The sequence below is a fragment of the Paroedura picta genome, chromosome 3 (genome assembly GCF_049243985.1).
Source record: "Paroedura picta isolate Pp20150507F chromosome 3, Ppicta_v3.0, whole genome shotgun sequence".
Classification (NCBI taxonomy): Eukaryota; Metazoa; Chordata; class Lepidosauria; order Squamata; family Gekkonidae; genus Paroedura; species Paroedura picta.
The window spans coordinates 127,905,402-127,930,049 of NC_135371.1; the positions used below are offsets into that span (position 1 = coordinate 127,905,402).

The following is a 24,648-nucleotide window of genomic DNA, read 5'->3' on the forward strand; positions in this document are numbered from 1 at the left end:
GGTATAAGGCGACAGGTAGTCCCTCAGGTATGTGGGTCCCAGACCACAAAGGGCCTTGAAGGTCAAAACCAGAACCTTGAACTTGATCTGGGTTGCAACAGGCAATCAATGCAGCTGCCTCAGCAGTGTCTGGATGTGGCTGGATGTGGACCCTCCGATAAAATATGAGAGATAGAATCTATTTTACTAAGAGAGCAAGAGCAAATCGGAGTAGGGAAAATGCAAAAAGTGGCCTCTCAAAGCCATCATTGAATGGGCATTCATTCTAAAAAGAGTAACAGCCCTGAGAAGACTGGCAGATGGGAGGGGAGCATGGGAGGGGAGATAATCAAGGGAAAGTATTTCAAAAAACTGCAAAGAACAAAATCGTCACACACAAATAATAGAACTGCTGTAATCAATCTGCCTAATCCATTGTTAAAATTGTAATTGATGATTCAGCAAGCCCCGTTTCATTGTTAGATTCAGCCAATAGCCTCCAGTTTCCTGTCCTTGAACTTAAGCCATGATAATTTATAAGAATCCTCTTTCAATAAAGCCAGATAGCCAGTGACACAGAAAACTTTAAGCACAGATTCAATGCAAATATCCATGCCCTAATCTCCCATGATGGCTTCATGATGGCTTCAAATTCAGTATACAAAGTATACCAGCACCACAGTGGTATATAGAGCTTTCTAAGGAAGTAAAGAAATAGAAAGTCAATAGCTTCCATGACCACCTTAATTCTTATTGCAACCCCATATAAAATAATAGGGATTACCTTTAGATTAAAAATTTGAATAGCTTCAGTACATATTTCCTTCCCCTTGTTTGAAATACACTCAAAATATTCTCTACGTAGGGCAAACTGGTCAAACTCTATGCCAAGGGATAGATGAACACAAATCTGACATCAAGGGCATTTCCACACATGCAAAATGTAGCTGGGCAGCCTCCGAATATTGGCAGCATATTCAGGCCCCTCCACATGATGTCGCAAACTTCCTGAGGCTGTCCAGTAGGCGGCTCATTTTCATCATTTTTTAAAGTGCGATGCAGTAAATCCAGGAAAGCTGATTTTCCACTCTAAAATGTGTAAGCCAGTGAGCAACCAGGGAGTCTCAGCAGCTTTGTCCTGCCCTCTCCTCTCCATTCCCTGCTTTGAGTAATTTTCTTTTTCAAAACGGCACAGACAATGTTGCAGCATGACCACAAATCTACATTTACCAAGGTGAAATAAAATCTTCTTTCAAGTCTCCACAGTCTTCTTGGGATCAGGCAGGCAAAACACAGCCCCGTTTCTGTTTTCTGGAGGTGGGAAATAAGCTCGGAAAAGGGGGGCGGGCGGGTGATCTAGCAACTTTCTCCCATTCATTCAGCCATATGTGTGCATTGTTTTTAAGCTCACCATTAGCACAAAATGTCTTTTTGGGCTTCAGTTACCAGTTCAGCCTTCTCACAACTTGGGCAGGCAAAAACAGTCCCATTTGTGTCTGCGGGAGGTGGGAAATGAGCTGGAAATGGGGGGGGGGGGATGGGTGATCTGGTTGCCTTCTCCTGATCATTCAGCCATGTGTATGCTTTGTTTTTAAGCCTACAATTAGCACTAAATACCTTTTTCGGCCCCAGAAACAATGTGCAGCATCTTAGAAATCCACCCAGACAGAAATAAAGTAATATATATATATATATATATGTATGTATGTATGTATGTATGTATGTATGTATGTATGTATGTATGTATATGTATATATATGTATGTATGTATGTATGTATATGTATATATATATGTATATATATATGTATATATATATGTATATATATATATATATATATATATATATATATATATATATATATATATATATATATATATATATATATATATATATATATATATATATATATATATATATATATATATATATATATATATATATATATATATATATATATATACACACCAATCACCACTAGACTGGACTTCTGCAACTCACTCTATGCAGGCCTACCCCGTATCTGGAAATACAACTGGTTCAGAATGCCGCAGCCAGGATTCTCACCAATATACCATGGAGATCCTACATCCAGCCTATACTTCAACAACTCTGCTGGCTCTCAATCAAATTCCAGATCAGGTTTTGGGTTTTGGTTCTTACCTTCAAGGCCATATGCAGTCTGGGCCCAGTGTACTTGAGATACTGTCTCTCTGCCTATACCCTCCCCCCCCCAAAAAAAAAGCATTACGCTCTGCCACCGCCAACTGGATGGTGATCCCTGGCCCCAAAGAAGCATGTGAACCCTCAACAAGGATCAGAGCTTTTTCTGTCCTGGTGGAATGAGCTCCCTGAAAAGATAAGGGCCATGCCTGAACTCCCACAATTCTGCAGGGACTGCAAAAGGGAGCTTCTCCACCAGGCGTTCCCCTGAGACTGATGAACCCATTAACATCTACAGGTCCTCCCTGAGACACCTTCTCCATGGCCTACACCAGGGGTCCTCAACCCCCGGTCTGCGGCCCGGTAGCGGGCCACAAAGGCCATCATACCGGGCCGCCAGTGGCCGCGCCTGCCTCCCCCCCTGCAGTGAGAGGGGAGGAAAGAGGCCGACACGGCAGCTGGCGTGTCAGCCGGCGTGGCAGCTGGCGCGCCAGCGACGCTAACGCGAAACTGCCCCCTGGTGGCCAAAACGCGCATGCACGGCAACTCTGCGCATGCGTGTTAGCGCCACCTGGTGGCCAAAACGCGAATGCCCAGCAATTGGGCATGCGCGTTTATGAGCAACTGTGGCAGCCGGGCCGCTGGCTCTCCCCCACCCCCGGAGGCGGTCCCTGACCAGATGAAGGTTGGGGACCGCTGGCCTACACCAGTCTGACCTCTCTGGGTTTTTTGTGTCTAAGTTGTCATTCCTGTTATATTATTGTTGATCAAAATAATTGAGATTATGTTAATTTAAACCCCTGTGGATTATTGTTGATGTTATTTCTGACTATGTTATAAGCTTAGGTCATTCCATGGATTACCCCACAACATTTTATGTAAACCGCCCTGAGCTATATGGGAGGGGGGTATTAAAATCAAACAAATAAATAAATATCCTGTTGCTTGAGCCACTCCCCAATAATCTTCAGCAAATAAGAATACTATTTGCCTAAACATGACAAACGGATTGGCTGATAGCGAGCAGGGTTGGATCAGAGACGGGAACTCTTTTTAAAATTGGTACAATTACTGTTTACCTCCATAATTTTGGGATAACCCCAGTCTGGTTTATCTGAGTGAATAAGGGAGCGAGGTCTGTCCACCACATGGAACAATTTTAAGCAATTCACTGGAGTAAGATCAACACCAGGGGCTTAAGTGAAGACTAACTATTAAATCTGCAATTTCCAAGGGAATAACAGCTGGCCTGATTAATAAATAATTATAACCAATAGTCTGATGACAAAAAACAAATCCTATTAGTGGAAAACAAGCTCTTAAAATATGCTCACCAAACCTGTGGGAAAATACAAGAAGGAATATAACCTTTTAAGGCTCTGATCAGAATGTTCAGCCATCATTAAAACAGTCAACTGCTATTAGTTGGATCTGTGCATTATGTGATTCTTTATTGTTATTTTTATTATTTATTTTATTTGAATCCTGCCCCTCACTTGCTGTTTCAGGACAGCTAACGACACAGTAAAAACAGTAAAACAGTAAAAGCATAATTTGATATAAAACCTACTCGCTATAAAACCAGGATTAATACCAAATGGCTGCCCAATACTCATCAGAGTAGTTCCTTATGGAACAGTGGAAACAGTGAGTGTGTGTTGGGAGAGGCCAAAGCTTACTTGATTATATCTGCACTGGCCTCAACGAAAGGCTTGGCCAAAGGGCTTTGTTTCACGGGCCCTGCAGAACTCTTGAAGTTCTGACCGGGCCCTGATCTTACTTAGGAGCTTGTTCCACCAAATTGGGATGAGGGCCTTTTTTAGCTGTTGAAATTAGTCAAGTATAATGCCCTTTAGGGGACATATTCAGATACACTGGACCCAGACTGTGTATGGCCTTAAAGGCCATATCCAAATCAATTTCTTATAGTATTTCTTCCATAGCCAGGTCAATTTCTTATAGAATTTCATAGGAACCAAAAACTCTCTCAGAGTCAAAGAAACCGTGTTCCTCTTAAACGCTTCTATTGTAGTTTCTGCTTAGCTAGTCTGCATTCCTTCATTCAAACCATAAGGCACATTTGATGGAATCAGAAAGTTTTATTTGGGGATGTCCTTCAAAGGAAGGCTTCAAATAAAGTGGTTTTAGGAGAGATAACATTTGATGTGGCCAAAGCAAAGTTGACGTTTGTTTGACACAGGAGTATTTTCCTCATAGTGGTTACATCAGGGGTCTTCAACATAGATCTTATCTTTGGGTGCCAACAGATTGGAGGAGCAAATCTGAAACATTCAGAAGAAGAAGAAGAGTTGGTTCTTATATGCCGCTTTTCCCTACCCGAAGGAGGCTCAAAGCGGCTTACAGTCGCCTTCTCATTCCTCTCCCCACAACAGACACCCTGTGAGGTGGGTGAGGCTGAGAGAGCACTGATATCACTGCCTGGTCAGAACAGCTTTATCAGTGCTGTGGCGAGCCCAAGGTCACCCAGCTGGCTGCATGTGAGGGAGCGCAGAATCGAACCCGGCATGCCAGATTAGAAGTAGGGTTGTGCGATTCGGCCGCCGAAGCGGCCGTTCCGTCCGGGCGCAGCCAGCGCCGCGCCGCGGGGGGGGGAGGGCGGTGCCGGCAGCGGCGTGACAGTGGGCGCAACCACGCAGGCGTGGTTGCGCCCGCTGTCACGCCGCTGCCGGCACCGCCCTCCCCCCCCCCCCCGCGGCGCGGCGCTGGCTGCGCCCGGACGGAACGGCCGCTTCGGCGGCCGAATCGCACAACCCTAATTAGAAGTCCACACTCCTAACCACTACACCAAACTGGCTCTCAGCCAGTATACTAAAGACAGATGGAAAGGCAGGCATCCCTAGACCTTCAATGGAGGCTCCCAAAAGTACCCTCATAACAGCAAGAAGGGCGTAATGGGTTTGGGTACTCAGCCTAGGAACCCACTAGCAAGGACAGAAACAGACAGATGCAAAGCACATTGACCAATGGGCATATTTTATTTGATTCTACACCTGGTCTAGAGCAGTGGTCCTCAACCCCTTGTACGGAGGCCGGTACTGGTCCATGGATCAGTCAGTACTGGGCCGCAGCTCCTGCTCGTCCTTCTCCTTGGCTGCTGCCTCGGGGGCTGCCCTGCCACTCTGCTGCCAGCTCACCTTTGGTGCTCTCCAGCGGCCGCCATGGCTGGGGCTCCCCCTCGGCGTGGCACTGCGCAGCTGCTGCTGGCAGTGCCCCCCCAGTGGGTGGTGGGAAGTCAGGGATGCTGGTGGGACAGCAAGTGGAGCAGGGGCTTAGACATCCCTCGGCAAAAGACTACCCCCCCCCCAGGCCTCAGTAAAATTGTCAAGCGTTGACCGGTTCCCGGTGATAAAAGGATGCCCCTCATGGCCATCATGTGCAGCCAGTATCCAAAAGACTGATGGAAAGGCAGACACCCTCAGACTTTTGATGGGGGCTCCCCAAAGTACCCCTATGGCAGCTAGGATTATATAATGAAGGGGGCAGAGTACCAGGGCTCCAGGTGGTGCAGCAGTCAGCAAATGGCTATGCCCTCCACAATGCAGAAGGGTTGGCCATCCACAGCCATCATCTCACCAATGAGGTGAGTCAGTGCTTCCTGAGCTCTCCCCATTGCCTTTTCTGGAAGCATGACCTTTTGGAGGGTAGCCTACCTTGAGGTTACCAACCATGACACCTAGAGCACAGGGTGTTTTTCTTGGAAGGGCCTTCTGCTGCCCCTCTACACACACATGCTGAGAGGGAATGGGCTTCTTCCCACTGCCTGCCAATCCTTCCTCCAGTGGCTACAAAGTGGGGTGCACCCTTTGCAGGTGCCTGTGGAGAATGAAGGAAGGCAGGTATTAGGTGTTCATGCATCTGTGAACATGCATGTGGTACACCTAGCATTCTGCCACAAAGGGGTCATGGGGGAGGGTGCAGAAATGTTTCCGCATGTTAGACTGGAAACAGGCCTTATAATCTGAGATGGTAGAACTAAGCACAGATGCTTTCTGGCACTGAACTCAGAGATGCCAGGAGTGTTTTACTTTGGGCAGCAGACAGAGCAAGGAGTTGGGACCTGGGAGGGGAAAATGCTTCCCCACCCCCCTCCCCGGAGGATTTCTCTATAAAGAGTTCTAGCAACTACTGATTGCTAATACCACTGTTTTCTCTTGGGGAAGCCCCAAGGACAGAACAGAGGAAGAAGGCTCCAAGACCCCTGTTGGTGCTGGACTTGGCAGGGGTTCATGCCCTGGGACAGGGGCCTCTGACTCTCTATGGAGGAAGGGGTCCCCCCCCCTCCCACAGTGAGCACCGTGTGGAAGACGGGCTTCATTCCCTCACCCACTTTACCCTCATGGTATTCACTGAGTCCCTGTGCTTGGCGTGAGCCCAGGAACAAACACCAATCAAATTCCTGATTCTAGAAACCTCTCAAACTCTGACAGCAAACAGCAGATGAGATCATTAGCTGGGGGTGGGTGGGGGAAATATAAAGGCACCCAGTAGCGATGTCCCTATGATCACCATGAGCACAAAAAGAGTAGACCGAGATTCCTGGGTGTAAACTGCACGGAGCTTTTATTCCAACCCCAGGTCGATTCAGTCCCTGCCCTCTACACAGAATGCGATTTCCGTTTTGAATTTGGGGCGATTTAAATTTCCCTTTTGCAGCAAGAAGGATTGATCTGGAGCGACCCTACCTTTATTGTGCGATATCTTGGAGTGCTTTTAATGCTCAATATATATTAAAATCACATTGTTTTGAATCTGGGCTCTCCTCCGTGGTACGGAACCCATGATTGGCCACAGGTGGTCATGTGATAAGCCTGCCTTAAAGGAGAAGCCCCTAATTTCTCTCAACTTCTGTTGGTCTTGGATTTTTTTTCTGCCTTCTTCAATCCTCTTACCCCCCCCCCCCTTCAAAAAAAGAAAGGATTTTTTTCTTCCTTTCTGACTTCTTGGATCCTCTCCCCCCTTGAAGAAAACAGAGAGTCTCCATTTGCCTCTCCCCCCTCTGCTGAGCCTCCCTAACCACGTGTAGAAGACTTTCCTGTTTCAATGGGGAGGGGGGGGGAGAGGAGGACTCGAGTTCAAAGTGATCTGAATTCAACAGGATTGACAATGGAATAAGCAAAGTAAGTGCAGACTCTGCCCTGGTTACGGAAAACTCCCACGGCAGAGGGGACCACTGGGGCAGGGAGAGAAAGGCAAAGCAGGCAATAGCTAAATCCCATTGCTCAGTGTGAGTGAAGGAAGAGCAGACCCAGGTCCTTGGTTCCATAAAACTTCCCACACCCCCACAGCAGAAAGCAGAGCAAATCACTAGTAGGAGAGGTGGGAAGAAGGGAAGGTGCAATAGTTAAGCCCCTGTGTTAGAACAGAGTCCACCGCACCCTAACCCCAAACTCCAAACTCCAGAAACAGAGATCAGATCAAACAAACAGAAAGCAAAGCAATGAATTTGTCATGCTAACTCTGTGTCTCTCTTTTTGTTGTTGTTGTTATGTGCGAAGTCGTGTCCGACCCATCGCGACCCCATGGACAATGATCCTCCAGGCCTTCCTGTCCTCTACCATTCCCCGGAGTCCATTTAAGTTTGCACCTACTGCTTCAGTGACTCCATCCAGCCACCTCATTCTCTGTCGTCCCCTTCTTCTTTTGCCCTCGATCTCTCCCAGCATTAGGCTCTTCTCCAGGGAGTCCTTCCTTCTCATGAGGTGGCCAAAATATTTGAGTTTCATCTTCAGGATCTGGCCTTCTAAAGAGCAGTCAGGGCTGATCTCCTCTAGGACTGACTGGTTTGTTCGCCTTGCAGTCCAAGGGACTCGCAAGAGTCTTCTCCAGCACCAGAGTTCAAAAGCCTCAATTCTTTGACGCTCGGCCTTCCTTATGGTCCAACTTTCGCAGCCATACATTGCAACTGGGAAGACCATAGCCTTGACTAAACGCACTTTTGTTGGCAGGGTGATGTCTCTGCTTTTTAGGATGCTGTCTAGATTTGCCATAGCTTTCCTCCCCAGGAGCAAGCGTCTTTTAATTTCTTTGCTGCAGTCCCCATCTGCAGTGATCTTGGAGCCCAGGAAAATAAAATCTGTCACTATCTCCATTTCTTCCCCTTCTATTTGCCAGGAATTGAGAGGGCCGGATGCCATGATCTTTGTTTTCTTGATGTTGTGTCTCTCTTTAACTTCACCAATTAACAAAGGGAGGGGAGGAGGGGAGTTCACTTCAATATATAGCCTCCTGAACCCCAAGACCAAGATGGGAAATTTGTTTTTGGCAGCCTGTTAAACTTTGGAGGCTCCTACTGGTGTCTCTAAGGCAAGATGATTTTGCCCCCACTCTTTCCTTAGAGTTTTGTAAACAGTTTAATTGACAGGCACCAGTCTGTCTCTGCTCATGAACTATGATAAAAATTAATGACAATGGAACCTCCATGAGCATTGCTTCATGGACCACAGACTAGCCAAAATTCATGACAAATTTTGGTCTGTATGCTAGTTTGAGACCATGCCCAGTTCAGAGGTAGGGAAAAAACATTCACAAGCAGTCATCAAGCTGAAAAGCATTGACTGTAAGACACCCAATCCTTCCTTGTCTTAACTGAAGTTTATTTTTAATTTCCTGCTGCGGCAAAACATCATGGGAATCCAAAAGCACAAGCCCATAATAAAGATTTTAAGCTTTTAGGGTAGGTCAGTTTTTACACCTAATTGCCTTGACAGCATTTCTAATATCCTAGTCCTTGGGAGAAAAAAATTGAAATAACTGGGAATTACTTTGTATTCTGTACCACTCTCAGGGTAGTTCATGGAACATCAATTCAAAAGGAGCTCTAATCTGCTGGAAGATTAACCCCTAAAGATATTTTTCTGTATGATGGAAGGATGGGAGCCAATGAATCTCTCTCAGTTTTACCACATATTGCAGTTAAAAACGGGGCATCAAACTCTTCCTATATTTTAATGTTAAGAGCATTTCCGCACATCAGTAAAAGTAACGTTATGTCAGCTGAATGGCAAAGTACTCAATTCTATCGCGCTTCATAGCCCCTCCTCACCTTTTCTGCTGTCTCGCCTTTGTCTGCCATCTTTTCATGCATCTCACCCTCCACATCTGCTGTTGGAAATGGCGGAAGAGAGCAATGTGCCTTATACACGTCATGCTTCTGCCTGTCAATCAATTCAGGCAACTAATCCCCTTTCTCCATATTTTAAAGGTCCCACGATGTCTGCTATTTTTTAAAATTCATACTTCTCCGTGGTAATGCCTGTGCATGGAATCATAGATGCATAGTGCTTTTTGAACACCACCCCTTATGGGATCACAAGTCCCTTGATACATGAAAATATTAATTGTTCCTCATTTGGGCGGGGGAGGGGGGACTTTGATGTATATCCCTGTTGCATGGGAGGTTACGTGATTCCACCGCCACTGCTTTATTGTTCTTTGAAAATTGTTGAGTCATTTGAATGCTTTTTAAAGAGAAAAAAACCCCACTGGTTGAGAGCAAAGAACAGCTATTTTTTGTACCCCACTCTTCACCACCTGAAGGTATCTAAATGTGATTTATAATCACCTTCCCTTCCTCTCCCCACAACAGACACCCTGTGCGGGAGGTGTGGCTGAGAGAAATGCATCGGGGCCCAAGGTCACCCAGCTGGTTTCATGTGAAGGAATGGGGAAGAATTTCATGGCATAACACCTGGTAAATAACTGGCAATGAAACCTCTATTAAAGGGAGAGGACACATTTTCAATAGGATTCTGGCAACGCTGGCATTGCCCTTCCCCCGATCAGCTCATTCTTAGGTTCTGCACAGTTCTCCAATAGTAGGAAAATTTTGAATTTGAGCCGAAAGTAGTTTAAGACTATGCCAGATGTGGAGACTTTTTTTTCCCTGTGGCTACACTGAAGAATACTTTTCTAGAAGTAAATCCTAGTGAATGTAAAGGCTTACTTTTGAGTAGACCTACTTGGATTTTACCACAGAACTTCTGGCAATTTCCTGGAAGGGACAATGTGCTATTACTGATGGTACCCCCATGCCCCTGCCCCTGATCTTCTGCTGGTTGCCAGGCAACCCTATCCCTCTTTGCTGTAAAAATACTTAGGGCATTTCCGCACATCAGTAAAAATAGCGTTGTGCCAGCTGAATGGCAAAGTGCTAAATTTTATCGCACTTCCCAGCACCTCCTCACCCTTTCTGCTGTCTCGCATTTGTCTGCTGCCTTTTTGCATGTCTCACCTTCTACATCTGTTGCTGCTGGAAATGGCAGACGAGAGCAACGGGCCTTATACATATTGCACTTTTGCCTGTTAATCAAGTCAGGCAACCAATCCCCTTTCTCCATATTTTAAAGGTGCCACAATGCCCACTGTTTTTTTAAAAATTCATACTTCTCTGTTGCAATGCCTATGCATGGAATCATAATCATAGTGCTTTTTGACCACCACCCCTTATGGGATCATGAGTCCTTTGATACATGTAAACATTAATATTATTCCTGAATTGTGTGTGTGTGTGTGGGGGGGGGGGACTTTAGAGAGGCATGCTTTGTGTTACAACTTTGAAAAAAAATATTTTATTTCTGTCATTGCTTGCACGGATGTCCACCTACTCGTTACTTTTTAAAAAAGTAATTCTCATCCTTGGGAACAAGGGAGAGGGAGGCGGGTGTGAGGGCAGGACGAGGCAGGCGCTTTTAGCATGTTTGAGCCTCCATACCTTCCTTCTGCTGGTTGCCTGCTGGTTGCTTTCTGGTAGCTACCACTTTTTAGGTTGGTGAATCCACTTTATGCGATTCCCGACTTGCACATTAAAATGGAAGATTTAGCGAGCAGTTTGCTCCCCAGATGCTGGATGTTGGTGATGTCATGCAGAGCAGCCAGAATATAACAACTACATTAGGTAAGCATTTCACTATATTTATCAGGTGCAGAAAAGACCTTACACTTCTCTCCAAGCCATTATGGTAGCCATCATAGCAGGATCTTGCTCCTTTTAGTTTGGATTCTGCTAAAATGGAAGCTTCTAAAACAGAGTTATTTGTCCTATTTTTGGCTACATGATTTTCTCAATTCCTACACAACTGCCTGGAGGGGAAAATAGTCCTATCACTTTAGCAGAGGGTTTATGGCCTATTATTTACCAGGTACTCTTATTTACTTCCATGCTATTCCCTGTCCACAGATTATGCCTCTACTCGAGCAACAGGACTGCTGGAAATCAGGTTGCCAACCTTCAGGTAGGGCCTGGATATATTCCAGAAATATAACTGAACTTTAGACTACAAAGATCACTTCCCACAGAAAAAATTGCTGTTTTGGGGGGTGGGTGCTGTGATATTATACTCCAGAGAAGTCCATCCCCTCTCTAAAGTCCACTCAGTGTCTCCCCAGGTTCTACCCCCAGATCTTCAGGACACCCTGTAGCTGGCAACTCTTCTGAGTCAGAATAGTTTTAATATCTGTGAAAAATTGGAGACAGTTTTTTTATTGCATTGCTTATTGTAAGTTCTGTACTGCTTTACAGCATTGTTCTCTGAATTGTAACTTAGTTTTACAGCACCATTTGTTATATCCATTTTTTCATATATTTCACTGAATTATATGCTTGTATGTTTTCATTGCTTTGTTTTCTAATCATGTGCCCTGCCTGGAGACTTAACAGGAAAGGTAGCCGATCAATTAAGTAGGTAAGTGAATATAATAATCTCTAGGTGTTCAAAGCAATTGCATTTCTATCTGTTGTTCTTGTGCAGAAAAAGATGTGTCCATTTTATGTGCAAATTACAACAGCAGAAAAATGACTTACGCCCTCACTTGAGGCAGAGTTTGCAGTAGTCCTGCACAAAGAATACACATGTAGTACTATTGAGTGATTAGCACAGCTGGGCTGCCCAACATCTTTTTCCAGAATAACCCAGTTGTGGGAGGGGGAGGAGAAAGAACCCATACAAAGAAGTGATTGCAAGATATACAGAAAGGACTGATACAACTCACCGCACATGCTGTATGTCCTCAAATAGGAACACTGCATACTTTACATTGCTCCTAATGCTTTGGGTTGCTAATTGCCTGGAGAAATGAGGGCACTGTTCCTTTAATATATGTTATTAGTGGGATGTTATTCCATGGCATGAAAACTTCAGATGCCCACTTCCATTCATTTAGCCTCTATTAAAGGGGCAGGACCTTTTCCTCCACACTGTTTGACAACCCTATCTCCCACATTCACTCAAAATTTAATGAGAGAAACATGTGTCATCTAGGCATCCTTGCAAGGGATATGGAACTGGCTTTGACTCTTTGCAAAATATTCACTCAAAGATAAGCCAGGGTTTGCCAGAACCTTATGTATGAAACAGGCCTCGGTAACCTCCAGACTGTCTCTTTTAATAACCATTCAGTTGAGCTGAATTTTTGGACTCCTGCCAACTTTCTGAATCAGACCCAGGTATTATGAGAAATGCTATTTTGCAGCATATCATCTCTGTAACCACAGGGATGCCCATCTCCCACCCAAAGCAACTTGTGAACAAAATAGAAATCAGCACATTCCCACCCCCTTCTCGAAGAATTGACTTTAATGATCTGGACAACTTGAAAGGCTTCTGCCGTGGAGGTAAATATTCATGACAGGCACATTTTAAAAGCTTTTGAGAAACCTCATCACTCAGCAGGTGCTACATTTTTCAGGAAGTCTGTTTCTTTTCCCTCTCCCCCTTTTTTCCTTCCTTCTTTTCTTTTCCTTCTTCCTTTTTTCCCCCTTCAATACTCATATTCAAAAGGGGACACTTGGGGCTCTTCCTGTTGTTATTGAATGGCTTAATACAAATACTAATAACACCAATGATGAATAATTAAATTAAAGAAGATGAATTATCTAAAGCATTTACAACACTGGCATGGGAGGAACAGCAGGCGAGCAAAGCTAATATGCCTTGATACAGAAGAGGCTCTGTGGTATGGTATTTGAAAAATTGCCCAGACACTGAAAGCAATTATTCTGAAAATGAACATATTACCATTGATGATTGTGGCTGAAACAAATTTTATTTCAACATGCAAGTCCCATATTTTAGAGCCAAACTAGATGTTAAAGAAAAGCATGCCACTCTCAATGAACACAGCCACCAGAAAATCTACAACACTTCATAGAATTGGTCTTGTAGAATTGCATTGTTGTTTCCCCACCATCAGGGATGTGAGCAGGGTCAGAAAATGCAGAAAACTATGATATCCCAACACTGCTAATTTTATTTGTAGCAGTGGAAATGGAGTGGTGAACAAGATGCACCCAGTGAATATTTATCATAATGTTCAGCTTTGTTCTTGAACTGCTTGCTGCGATCACTTACAATAATGTTGTTTTTGTTTAAAGTTACCATGCGTCTGTTTTATTGCAAAGATGTGAGTTTAACAAAATGCTAGCAACTGAAATGCCTACAGCCGGTGTGCCAAATGGGAATTTCTGCAGTAAAAGGGTTGTATGCCTGTCTTTCTGAGATGTGTCCCTGTACAGCTTAAATACAATTGGAAGCAGCTCTTCAGTACTCAGTGTCACCCAAGTTCTGAATACCAGGGGGGAAATGCAGTGACCTTTAAAAAAATGAAATTTCAAAGGGAAAACGTTCATTTCCAGATCCCTCTCCCCAGCTCTATTAGAAACACCTAATCCAGATGGTTTGTCCTGCAGTCCTTCTGCGATTCTGAGGGTGTGTATGTGTATGCAATGAATCATGTTTTGTTATGTTCTTTCCCAGATGCAGTGGACACCCACTTTCGTTCCCAAACCTCGTGTGTTCCTGCTGAATCAACTCCCTGGACTGTTTTGCAAAACACAGAAACACAAGTTCCGTTTCCCCAATGAAGAACTTTTCGCCAGGTTTGGCAAGCAATTACCTTGGTTCTCATGATGGTTTTGATAGCAGCTTCAAACTCCACAGAATTATTATAGTCTACTGTCCACACATGGGGTTTCCCTATGAAATCTTCTGCGTAAGGATGCTGGGAGGATAACTAAAAATGCAGAAAGGTGTATTACTAGACATTTCCTGTAGGGGACACCACAAACAAGTTTTTCAGAAAGCATAGAGAACTGAATTTGGGCCAAAAAGGACAACAGGGAAACTTTATGTGATATTTTATGTGACACAGAAATAGGGACAGCCCAGATACAATATTTCTACGTAATGGATGAAATATTCCCATTCAATCTCAGGACCAAACCAGCTTTCTATAACAGACACACGTGTCCCACCTTCATTCACATGCCTGTGCACATTTTAAAGTGCACACTAATGCTGAGTATTATTGTATAGGAGGAAAACAACATATGAAGTAATCTTCATTGAGTTATATGTTCATTCATCCTCACAATAGCCTGGTTTTGCAGGTTATTTTTAAAAGTATTATTATAGATGGGGAACTAAAACTTAGAAACAGCAGTTTGCCTTTGGCTATCCAGACTTTCCATGATTACCCAGAGATCTGAGCCTTCTAACTCTGAGTTCACTCACAAAGCAGACTGACAGGGTACAGATTTATACCTTAGAAATCTCCAGGTCAAGACATGAACCAACGAGGTCCATCTCTGAGACCTTGGCTGCACATTCACAAATCAGACTTGCCTCTCTTGATGTGGGCTTCCCTCTGAAGAATTCGTGATTGAGTGAACTGTGCGGTGGGTTGAAACGGGACTGCAAGAAAATACACCCATTGGCGATTGCTTCCAAAGGGGCAGGGCCTTCATAAGGGAAACCAAACCCAATGAAGAGCTGCAGAAAGCAAATGGAGACATTTCAGAAATCCTTCACAATCACAGTATTTTATACCATTTCTTTACTATTCCACTATTCCAGTTCTTTGCTTTAGGCTAAACAGAACTTGCAGGTACTGTACACACATCTTGGAGAAACCCCTCGTTTGTTGACCACCTCACTTTTTCTGGGGGACAATATTTCCACACCAAGGCGGACAATGTGCATTGCTTCCTGCTTGTAAGTTTGCAACGGTAAACCACTCATTGGTTCTTGTCTTGGCTTTTTGCTTCCTGATGAGGCGGTGGAAAAGCTGGAAGCGTGGACAACCCGCTCGTTTCTCCCCGCTTCTTGGGTTGTCAATTAACTTAAGCAACCAATATCCTCACAGTGGTGGTTTTGGGGACTCAAACGTTCCCCCCCCCCAAGTCCCAAATTCAATTAAAAATAAATAAACAGACTCCCATATTGCTACAGGGACATGTCAAAACAATAAAATATTCTTATTGATTTCTTTTTGGGATTCTCTTTATGATGGTCTCAATTCATGTTTGGGTAGATTTCTGGTAGGCTTGAGATTTACGCTGGCCATGGTGATTGGACCCCGAGGATTGTGTGTTCACAAAACAGAATAAAAATATAGAACATGGACACCATGCTAATAGGGAGAGGTCTGTTTCATAACATGTCTCTCCCTTTCCCCATTCATGCCCTCCCACCAGAAAGTAAAAACATGAATTTGTTTTAGATAGGGTTGTTGGCCACTCCCAGTATTACTGTGTACACTGAAGAGAACATGACAGTATATTTTATTTCCGCTGATACACGAGCACATCAGTTTGCATTCCCATAGCAACTCAGACTGCACCATTTTTTTAAAAAATTGGCATTCCAGGAATGGAGAGGGCAGGATGGGTGCAAGGGTGGGGAAACCACTAGCGAGACTGTTGCACATTTCTTCATCCAGACAGGCTTGCCCTTGTTTTCGTCTCGTTGTGCACTGTGACAAGAAAGAGGAAGCAGATTCTCCTGCTTTTCTTCATCATGTGACAATGGCTACAAAAACTCACACCAACTCCTGGTTGCTGCCAACATCATCAGGAAGCAACATTAAAACCTGCAAACTATGAGAGGCTGGGCAGTAGCAAATTCCTAGTGTAGAAATGATCTTGATGTTGTTCACTAGAACCAATCTTTTCCTTTGCCCTTAATCCCCAGTCTCACTTGTTGGCTGAAAGTCTTGCTACTAGCCCAGTAGTAGATAACTTCTTCCAACATAGAAAGCTACATTCGAGTTGTCACACTAGTCAGATAGCCCCTTCTGATCTGCATATATTAGTCGGCGCTAATTAACAATTTGCATATAATTTTCATGAATACACCAGATGTCAGATTACAGTTTGTGAATATATTGGGCACATTATTTGACAATTTTCTTATTCAGAGACATTGTTGCTTTCTTGTTAAAAGCTTGAATTAGTCCCTGGGGGGAAGGGGGTGGAGAGGAACCCTGTTACATAAAGATTTAGAAATTGTGGCAGTTGAAAGTAATGAATTAGGGATTCTTGTGTCCTTCTTTCGTCGGCACCAATCCATCATGCATTCCAAACTGTATCTCTGCAATCGAGAGGCCTGTATGATGACTTATGTCTGAATATGAAAACTGGGATTCTCAGGGGACGGAGGGTGCCGTTGCTACAGGCGTGCTCTCTCTGCAGGGGGTTTTCTTTATGCAGAGAAACACATGGCTATGTTGGACTTCCTTGGCTATTTTTAGCAACACGCTTTCACATGACAATCAGGGGAAAGCTTTTCAGGCAGCAACATGCAGGGATGAGTATGCCCCAAAGCTACCTATAAAAACATGCATTATGGTCCGTTTGCAAAGGATAATAGTTTGCCTGTTTCAGCATGTCCATTTATTTGCTTTACTAAAGGCTCCCTTTTAATAGTTTCTGTGGGGCTCGGTGAAATCTAATGGATATGAAAAAGACTTTTTCTAGCCTGCCTTCACCTGCCCTATCCCCCTTTTATACAACATTACTTTCATTTAAGACTGCCCTGCAGTTTCTCTGAAGGATTTCTTCATCCAATTGGGTTGGGTGAGAACTGTAGTCAACCTTCAATTGTGCGGCCAGCCAGGGGTAATAAGTTGTAACATTCAGGGCACTTTGGCATCATGCAAGGGTTTCTGTTATTAGAACTTCAGTGTCAAACAACAAGAAGCTTTTACATCAAAGAGGGTTTTTTCAATAGAAAAATGGCAAACTAAATGGGAGCCACAGAAACCATTCTATATATTGGCCAGAGACTCTCAGAGGTGATATAAGCATTAGTTAGCCTGTTCTTCAGTGTTATATTGCATGAATATAATAGAAAGCACAATGCAAAACATTTCATTTCCCATTTAGACATGAGAGGAAACATCAGGAAATGCCCTACATTGTTGGTGCCTAGATTTGAATGCCCAGAGACACTGGCTACAATCTACAAAACCCACTCAGAGTACTATTGGATGTTATGGAATAGAACTTGACTAAATTTTGCTGCATATTGTCCATGAAGGTTATGCTATATTATGACAAGTTCTGAGAAAGTAGGAAGGGTTTTGAAAGGGTGTTACAAGATAAGACCCATTCATTTCACAACCTAATGTAGATGTGAAAATCATTCCTCTACATATAGGTCATTGTAGCTTTAACAAATAATACAGATATTGAAGGCTGTTAAATGTCCACATACTGAAAACAAAAAAATAATCTAATGTTTTTTTGTTGCAATTATATACTTCAGTAAATTGCTTCAAAGAACTGACAAGATTTATACAGGGCTGCAGGAACTTCTGTCTATATAATTTTGAGGAATATTCACCTGTAATATCTTTGGCTATCTCTACCATAATGAGATTACACTTTTTTCCCTGGCCATTTTTGTTCTGTTCCACTATTCTATTCTAATTCTATTATGTCATTTTCACACATACAGTGGTTTCATTGACCCCAAATTACTGAGTGAGCAATATGCTAATTTATCAGCCTGCTTAGGAAATGATCAGAATGGGAGAGCAGGAAACCTCCTTAGACCTTTTCCGCACAAGGGGAGAAGGCCGGGCCGGCACTCATGTGATGTCAGCACTGGCTCAGGCTTGGCCCAAATCTGGCCCTCTCTTGCTCTGCAGCAAGGGAATGAGGATTCTTTCCGCATCCCTTGTTATGCCACAGGCACCATCGGAGCCCATGTGGCAGGGAAGAATTGTGCCTTCTAGGCCAAGGTCCACTCCCCAACCTGGGCCAACTACGGTGTCCCAAAAGGGACACAAAATGCCCTAGGTGGCTCTATGGTGCAGCACGGTACTGTTGAGCCATCTGGGGCATTTTTTTCTGTGTAGGAATGTGGTATTGCTACCACATTCCTAAACACAAAGAAAGGCTCCTGCTGCCCCCACCACCAATGTGGCAGAACCTTTCCACCGAAAATGGTACCCCATGAAAACGCAGGAAATGGCAGGGGAAATGGCCCCATCACAAACTCCTGCCAGCACCCTGGCACAACTGTCGTCATGTGGAATAGGTATTAGTGACCCATAAGAGATGCACTGGCAAAAAAATGCATTTTGCTGGAAAAGTCCAGACAAGAGCCCTGGTGTGGACAAGCCCATTTGGATCACTGGGAAGGATAGTAGAGCAGAGAGTTGCAGTAGTACCCATAAAAGTAGAGTAGAAGACAGACAGCTAATCTAGAGTGCACTCTGGAATGCTAACTGCTTATTTTGGAAAAGCAGCATATATATTAAATAAATAATTAAATAGAGTTGTAATCCTAAAGTGCGGTACAATCCATGGAAGTCAATGGGCTTAGGTGGATGTAACTCTGTTTAGGATTGTAGTGTAAAGCTGCACATTTACCTGGGAGTAAGTCTCATTGAGCACATTCTGACTTATTTCAGCATAAGCATCCATTGGCTTGCACTACAAGGCTGCATTTGAGAGAAAATCCCCTTAAAGTATGTCTAAGCAAATATGCTTAGATTCAGGATGAAATGTATGCAGCGATCCTACATAGCTGTCTATTTTGATGGTTATTAGGACTACTAGGTTCCATTGAGCAATATTGACTGGACCAGGATCACTTAGTGAGTTGTGGCTGCTGAAGCAGCCGTTCCCACCCGTCACAGCCAGTGCTGTGCCCTGGGGGGCGGTAGGTACAGGCACTGATTGACGCACGCGTGCAGTGCTGGCTGCAACAGGCGGAAACGGCAGCTTCAGCAGCCAAATCGCACAACCCTAATTTGCACCTTCTTCTCCCCAATTCTAAGTTCTGGCAGCAAGAAAATAGTTAAAATGGGATCTGATTTGATTACTATAACTGGCCCATGGGTTCACACAGCAAGAGATGAAGCCTTATGTTTGAGCCAGACAACTACCATAGAATCATAGACTCATAGAATCATAGAGTTGGAAGGGGCCATACAGGCCATCTAGTCCAACCCCCTGCTCAACAAGCATCCAAGAAAAGTGTGTATCCAACCTTTGCTTGAAGACTGCCAGTGAGGGGGAGCTCATCACCTCCTTAGGCAGCCTATTCCATTGCTGAACTACTCTGACTGTGAAAATTTTTTTCCTGATATCTAGCCTATATCGTTGTACTTGAAGTTTAAACCCATTACTGCGTGTCCTCTCCTCTGCAGCCAACAGAAACAGCATCCTGCCCTCCTCCAAGTGACAACCTTTCAAATACTTAAAGAGGGCTATCATGTCCCCTCTCAACCTCCTTTTCTCCAGGCTGAACATTCCCAAGTCCCTCAACCTATCTTCATAGGGCTTGGTCCCTTGGCCCCAGATCATCTTCGTCGCTCTCCTCTGTACCCTTTCAATTTTATCTACGTCCTTCTTGAAGTGAGGCCTCCAGAACTGCACACAGTACTCCAGGTGTGGTCTGACCAGTGCCGTATACAATGGGACTATGACATCTTGTGATTTTGATGTGATGCCTCTGTTGATACAGCCCAAAATGGCATTTGCCTTTTTTACCGCTGCATCACACTGCATCACACTGCCTGCTCATGTTTAGTTTACAGTCCACAAGTACCCCAAGGTCTCGTTCACACACAGTGTTACCTAGAAGCGTATCCCCCATCCAGTAGGCATGCTTTTCATTTTTCTGACCCAGATGCAGAACTTTACACTTATCTTTATTAAATTGCATCTTGTTCTCATTTGCCCATTTTTCCATTGTGTTCAGATCTCGTTGAAGTCTGTCTCTATCTTCTGGAGTATTTGCCAGTCCTCCCAATTTGGTGTCATCTGCAAACTTGATGAGTAGTCCCTCCACCCCCTCTTCTAGATCATTAATAAATATGTTAAAAAGTACCGGGCCGAGGACCGAGCCCTGAGGTACCCCGCTACTCACCTCTCTCCAGTCTGATGAAACACCATTGCCAACAACTCTTTGAGTGTGGTTCTCTAACCAATTCCCTATCCACCTAATTATCTGAAAATCCAGATTGCAGTCCTTCAACTTATCCATCAGAACATCATAGGGAACCTTGTCAAAAGCTTTACTAAAATCCAAGTAAATGACATCAACCGAATTTCCCCGATCCAGCAAACCTGTTACTCGGTCAAAAAAGGAAACTAGGTTGGTCTGGCAGGACCTGTTGGAGACAAATCCATGCTGACTTCCTTGGATCACCAAATTGTCCACCAGATGTTTGCAGATCGCTCCCTTTAATATCTGCTCCATTATCTTCCCCACAACAGAGGTCAGACTCACTGATCTGTAGTTTCCCGGGTCATCCTTCCTCCCTTTTTTGAAGATCGGAATAACGTTTGCTCTCTTCCAGTCCTCCGAGACATCTCCAGTCCTTAAAGAGGTTCCGAAGATGATGGACAAGGGCTGTGCAAGTTCTCTGGAAAGTTCTTTGAGCACTCTCGGGTGCATTTCATCCGGACCAGGGGATTTGAACTCATCCAGTGCAGCTAAATGCCTCTCGACAACCTCTCTATCCATGTTAACCTGCCACCCAGACACTATCCTTTGGCTACGGCCATCTCTAGATGTGCCTAAACACTTTGACCTGTGGGAAAAAACAGATGTAAAATAGGCACTAAGCCTTTCTGCTTTCTCTGCATCTTCCGTTTGTCCATCCGCACCCAACAGTGGGCCTATTGCCTCCTTTACTTTACGTTTGCTCCTCACATAACTGAAAAATCTTTTCTTGTTACAATGGGCTTCCCTGGCCAATCTTAGCTCACTCTCAGCTTTGGCCTTTCTGATGATTGATCTACAGTGCCTAGTAACCTGTAGGTACTCTTCTTTAGAGCTCTGTCCTTCCCTCCATTTCCTGAACATTTTCCTTTTCTTTCTTAGTTCCTCTTGAAGTTCTCTGTTCATCCAAATAGGCTTCTTAGAGCTCCTGCAGTGTTTTCGTCTTTCTGGGATAGTCATTGATTGAGCATGCAATAGCTCTTGTTTGAGTAGCGCCCACCCTTCACATGCTCCCTTCCCTTCCAGCATTCTCGTCCATGGTATGACACTCATCATGTCTCTGAGTTTATTAAAGTTTGCCCTATGAAAATCCAACATCCGCGTCTGGCTATAAGCTTCCTTGGCTCCCCATCTCAAAAGGAATTCTATGAGGACATGGTCACTTCCTCCTAGGGTCCCCACCTCCTTCACCTCATCCACCAACTCTTGCCTGTTGGTCAGTATTAAGTCCAGTATGGCTGAACCTCTTGTGGGTTCATCTACCATTTGATAGATGAAATTGTCAGCCAGGCAGGTCAGAAAGTTGCATGACTGAGGACGCTTCGCAGAGTTTGTTTCCCAGCACACATCTGGGAAATTGAAGTCACCCATGATGACAAGGTCCTGCCGCTTGGATATTTTCTCAAGCTGCTCACAAAGTGCAGCATCCACATCCTCTCGTTGGTCAGGCGGTCGGTAGCAGATACCAACCACCACACTGTTTGTTTTCCCCTCGCTTATTTTCACCCAGATGTTTTCCACTGTAGATATGCTCTCCTTCACTAGAACTTCCTGACAGGCAAGCCCTTTCCTCACATACAGTGCCACTCCTCCACCTCTTCGATCTATTCTGTTTTTTCTGAACAGTTCATATCCATCCACCATTACATTCCAGTCATGAGAATCATTCCACTAAATTTCTGTGATGCCTTCTAGATCATACCTTTCCATCAGCATGAGAAGTTCCAGCTCTTCCTTTTTATTGCCCATGCTTCGGGCGTTAGTATAAAGACATCTGAATCCTTTTACTTTTGGTTCCCTATGAGCTGGCCTTGCCGGTTGGGCTGCCTCCGATCGTTTTCCTTCCATATACTCCCTATGTTGATCGTCTCCTTCCCCTAGTGGCTTTAGTTTAAAGCTCTCCTGATGAATCTACCCAGGTTCCTGCCAAACACATTCTTCCCCAGTTTTGATAAGTGCAGTCCATCAGGTGCTAGTAGGCCTTCCTCAAGAAAGCCTATCCCATGGTCCCGGAAACCAAATCTCTCCTGCTGGCACCAACTACGCAGCCAGTGATTCACCTCCATTATCTTCCTCTCCCGACGCATTCCTCTTCCCTTGACAGGCAAGATTGAAGAGAATACCACTTGTGCCCCCATTTGCTTGAGCTTCCTCCCCAGATCTTGATAGTCTTTTTTAATAGGAGCAATGGTATTCAGGGACATGTCATTCGTTCCCACATGGACCATCACAAATGGGTAGCGATCCGTAGATTTGAGGAATTTGGGCAGCTGTTCTGAAACATCTTTAATTTTCGCCCCTGACAAGCAACACACCTCTGGTTAGGGGGTCGGGCCCAGCCACATGGCGATCCATTCCTCTTAGCAGGGAGTCTCCAATTAAATGTTGAAATGTTGCTTTAGTTGGTATGTTATTGTTATATTGATATTGATATTGTTCTATGTAAACGTTCTAAAATGTTTTATGTAAACCGCCCAGAGCCGTAGGGAAAGGCGGTATAAATAAATAAGTAAATAAGTAAATAAGTAAATAAGTAAATAAGTAAATAAGTAAATAAGTAAATAAGTAAATAAGTAAATAAGTAAATAAGTAAATAAGTAAATAAGTAAATAAGTAAATAAGTAAATAAGTAAATAAGTAAATAAGTAAATAAGTAAAAAATAAATTACCAGTACTCTCATTTTTTTTTTCCTTCTCAACTCCATTTCCTTCTGTCCCCATGGCCTCTTCCCTTTGTCTTAGACTTTGTTTTGGGACCTCTTCCCTCATTGACCCTTGCACCTCCTCTGCAAGGGCCTGAAATCTATTCTGGAGCTCCAAAGGCCCCGAGAACTGTCTCGCTCTTCGCCGTTGAGTCTTTTTCTGAACTGTCTATAGAGTCTCCCTATTGTGGTCAATCTCCTTATCCTCTTCAGGACTGGTTGTATTCTCTTTATTCCGAGTTGCAGGGCTCTGGTCTATGAACTCCTCCCCTTTCTTACTTTGGGTCAGAGTAATAATTCGTTTTTCTAATCCCCTAATCTTTTCCTCCAAAAGTCTTACCAGCTTACACTTGGGGCAGCTGTAGTCCATGTTGTCTTCTGGGAGGAAGGCAATCATGTCACACTCACTGCAGATGATGGGATTATGTCCTGGAGGTCCATTGTAATGTTTAGGCAGTGCAAGTACTAGGGAAATATAATTTACTGATATAATCTACTGATTCTAATTGCTCGGCCAAGAACCCCAAGCTAAGAGCCACAGGCCAAGAGCCCTTTGTCTCTCTCCTCTGGCGAGGAGCAGCCCTTTTAAATCCTCCCAACAATTACCCAGCAATCACCTCACCCAGGCAGCACAATAGCCTCACCTGGTCAGCAGCAACTTTCCCCAGAAGCTCTCTCCACGTGCTCTCAGTTGTCTGAGCTCTGCCTCTGGCGAGGAGCAGCCCTTTTTAATCCTCCCAACAATTACACAGCAACCACCTCACCCAGGCAGCACAATAGCCTCACCTGGTCATCAGCAACTCTCCCCAGTAGCTCTCTCCATGTGCTCTCAGTTGTCTGAGCTCTCTACCAGTACCTCTGTGTATGTGCGTGTGAAGTGCAATCAAGTTGCAGTGACCCAAGCAAGGGGATTTCAGGGCAAGTGAGAAGCAGAAGGGGTTTACCATTGCCTTCTTCTACAGAGCTTTCTTTGATGGTCTCCCTTCCAAGTACCAACCCCGCTTAGCTTCTAAGATATGATGAGGTTGGGCTAGACCATGCTCCCCACCAGTAGATACCACACTAAATTAAGAATTTCTGCATAAATGGCTCTCATGGCAACACCCCAGCTAGTCATTCTTACCTACCTGTTTTGAAATAAAGATCTTTTTGCCTTTGATAAACAAATACCTTGGCTTTCCTAAGCAGTTGCTGGAACTCATGTTGTGGCAGAAGGCCATGATTCTTCACAAAAGCTGGGACTTCCGGTGGACGCTGGGTTTCATAATAAACAGTGCCATGGATCTCCATGTGCTTGTTAAGGATAGCGAGGAATTTCTCTTTGCCCTGAGGGAGGAAAGAATCACTGGTTCACATTCTGAAAGGTGAAAACTTGTATACTCCTACAGTTCGGCCAAACGTTAGCTTTCCCTGACCCAAGATTAGAAGCTAGCAAATAATTACAGACTCCTGATGGAGACTGTGGGAGACCGGCCAGCATAGTGTTTGGAGAATGAGCTGAAAAATCTCTGATTAAAATTCTTACCTTTGCTACAAATTCACAGGGCAGCC

At 44.2% G+C, this 24,648-nt stretch overlaps 1 protein-coding gene across 8 annotated transcripts in view; it reads right to left on the reverse strand.

Moving 5' to 3' along the window:
• The window catches only part of MGAT5B (alpha-1,6-mannosylglycoprotein 6-beta-N-acetylglucosaminyltransferase B), a 280,817-nt gene that overhangs the window by 24,175 nt on the left and 231,994 nt on the right, over positions 1-24,648 (reverse strand). For all 8 annotated transcript variants that reach the window (XM_077327653.1, XM_077327655.1, XM_077327659.1 and 5 more), the window contains 3 exons: positions 24,268-24,423; positions 14,780-14,926; positions 14,052-14,168 (listed from right to left, as the gene is read on the reverse strand). In XM_077327653.1, coding sequence (XP_077183768.1) covers positions 14,052-14,168; positions 14,780-14,926; positions 24,268-24,423 — 420 coding nt within the window. The remainder of the gene's footprint in view (positions 1-14,051; positions 14,169-14,779; positions 14,927-24,267; positions 24,424-24,648) is intronic.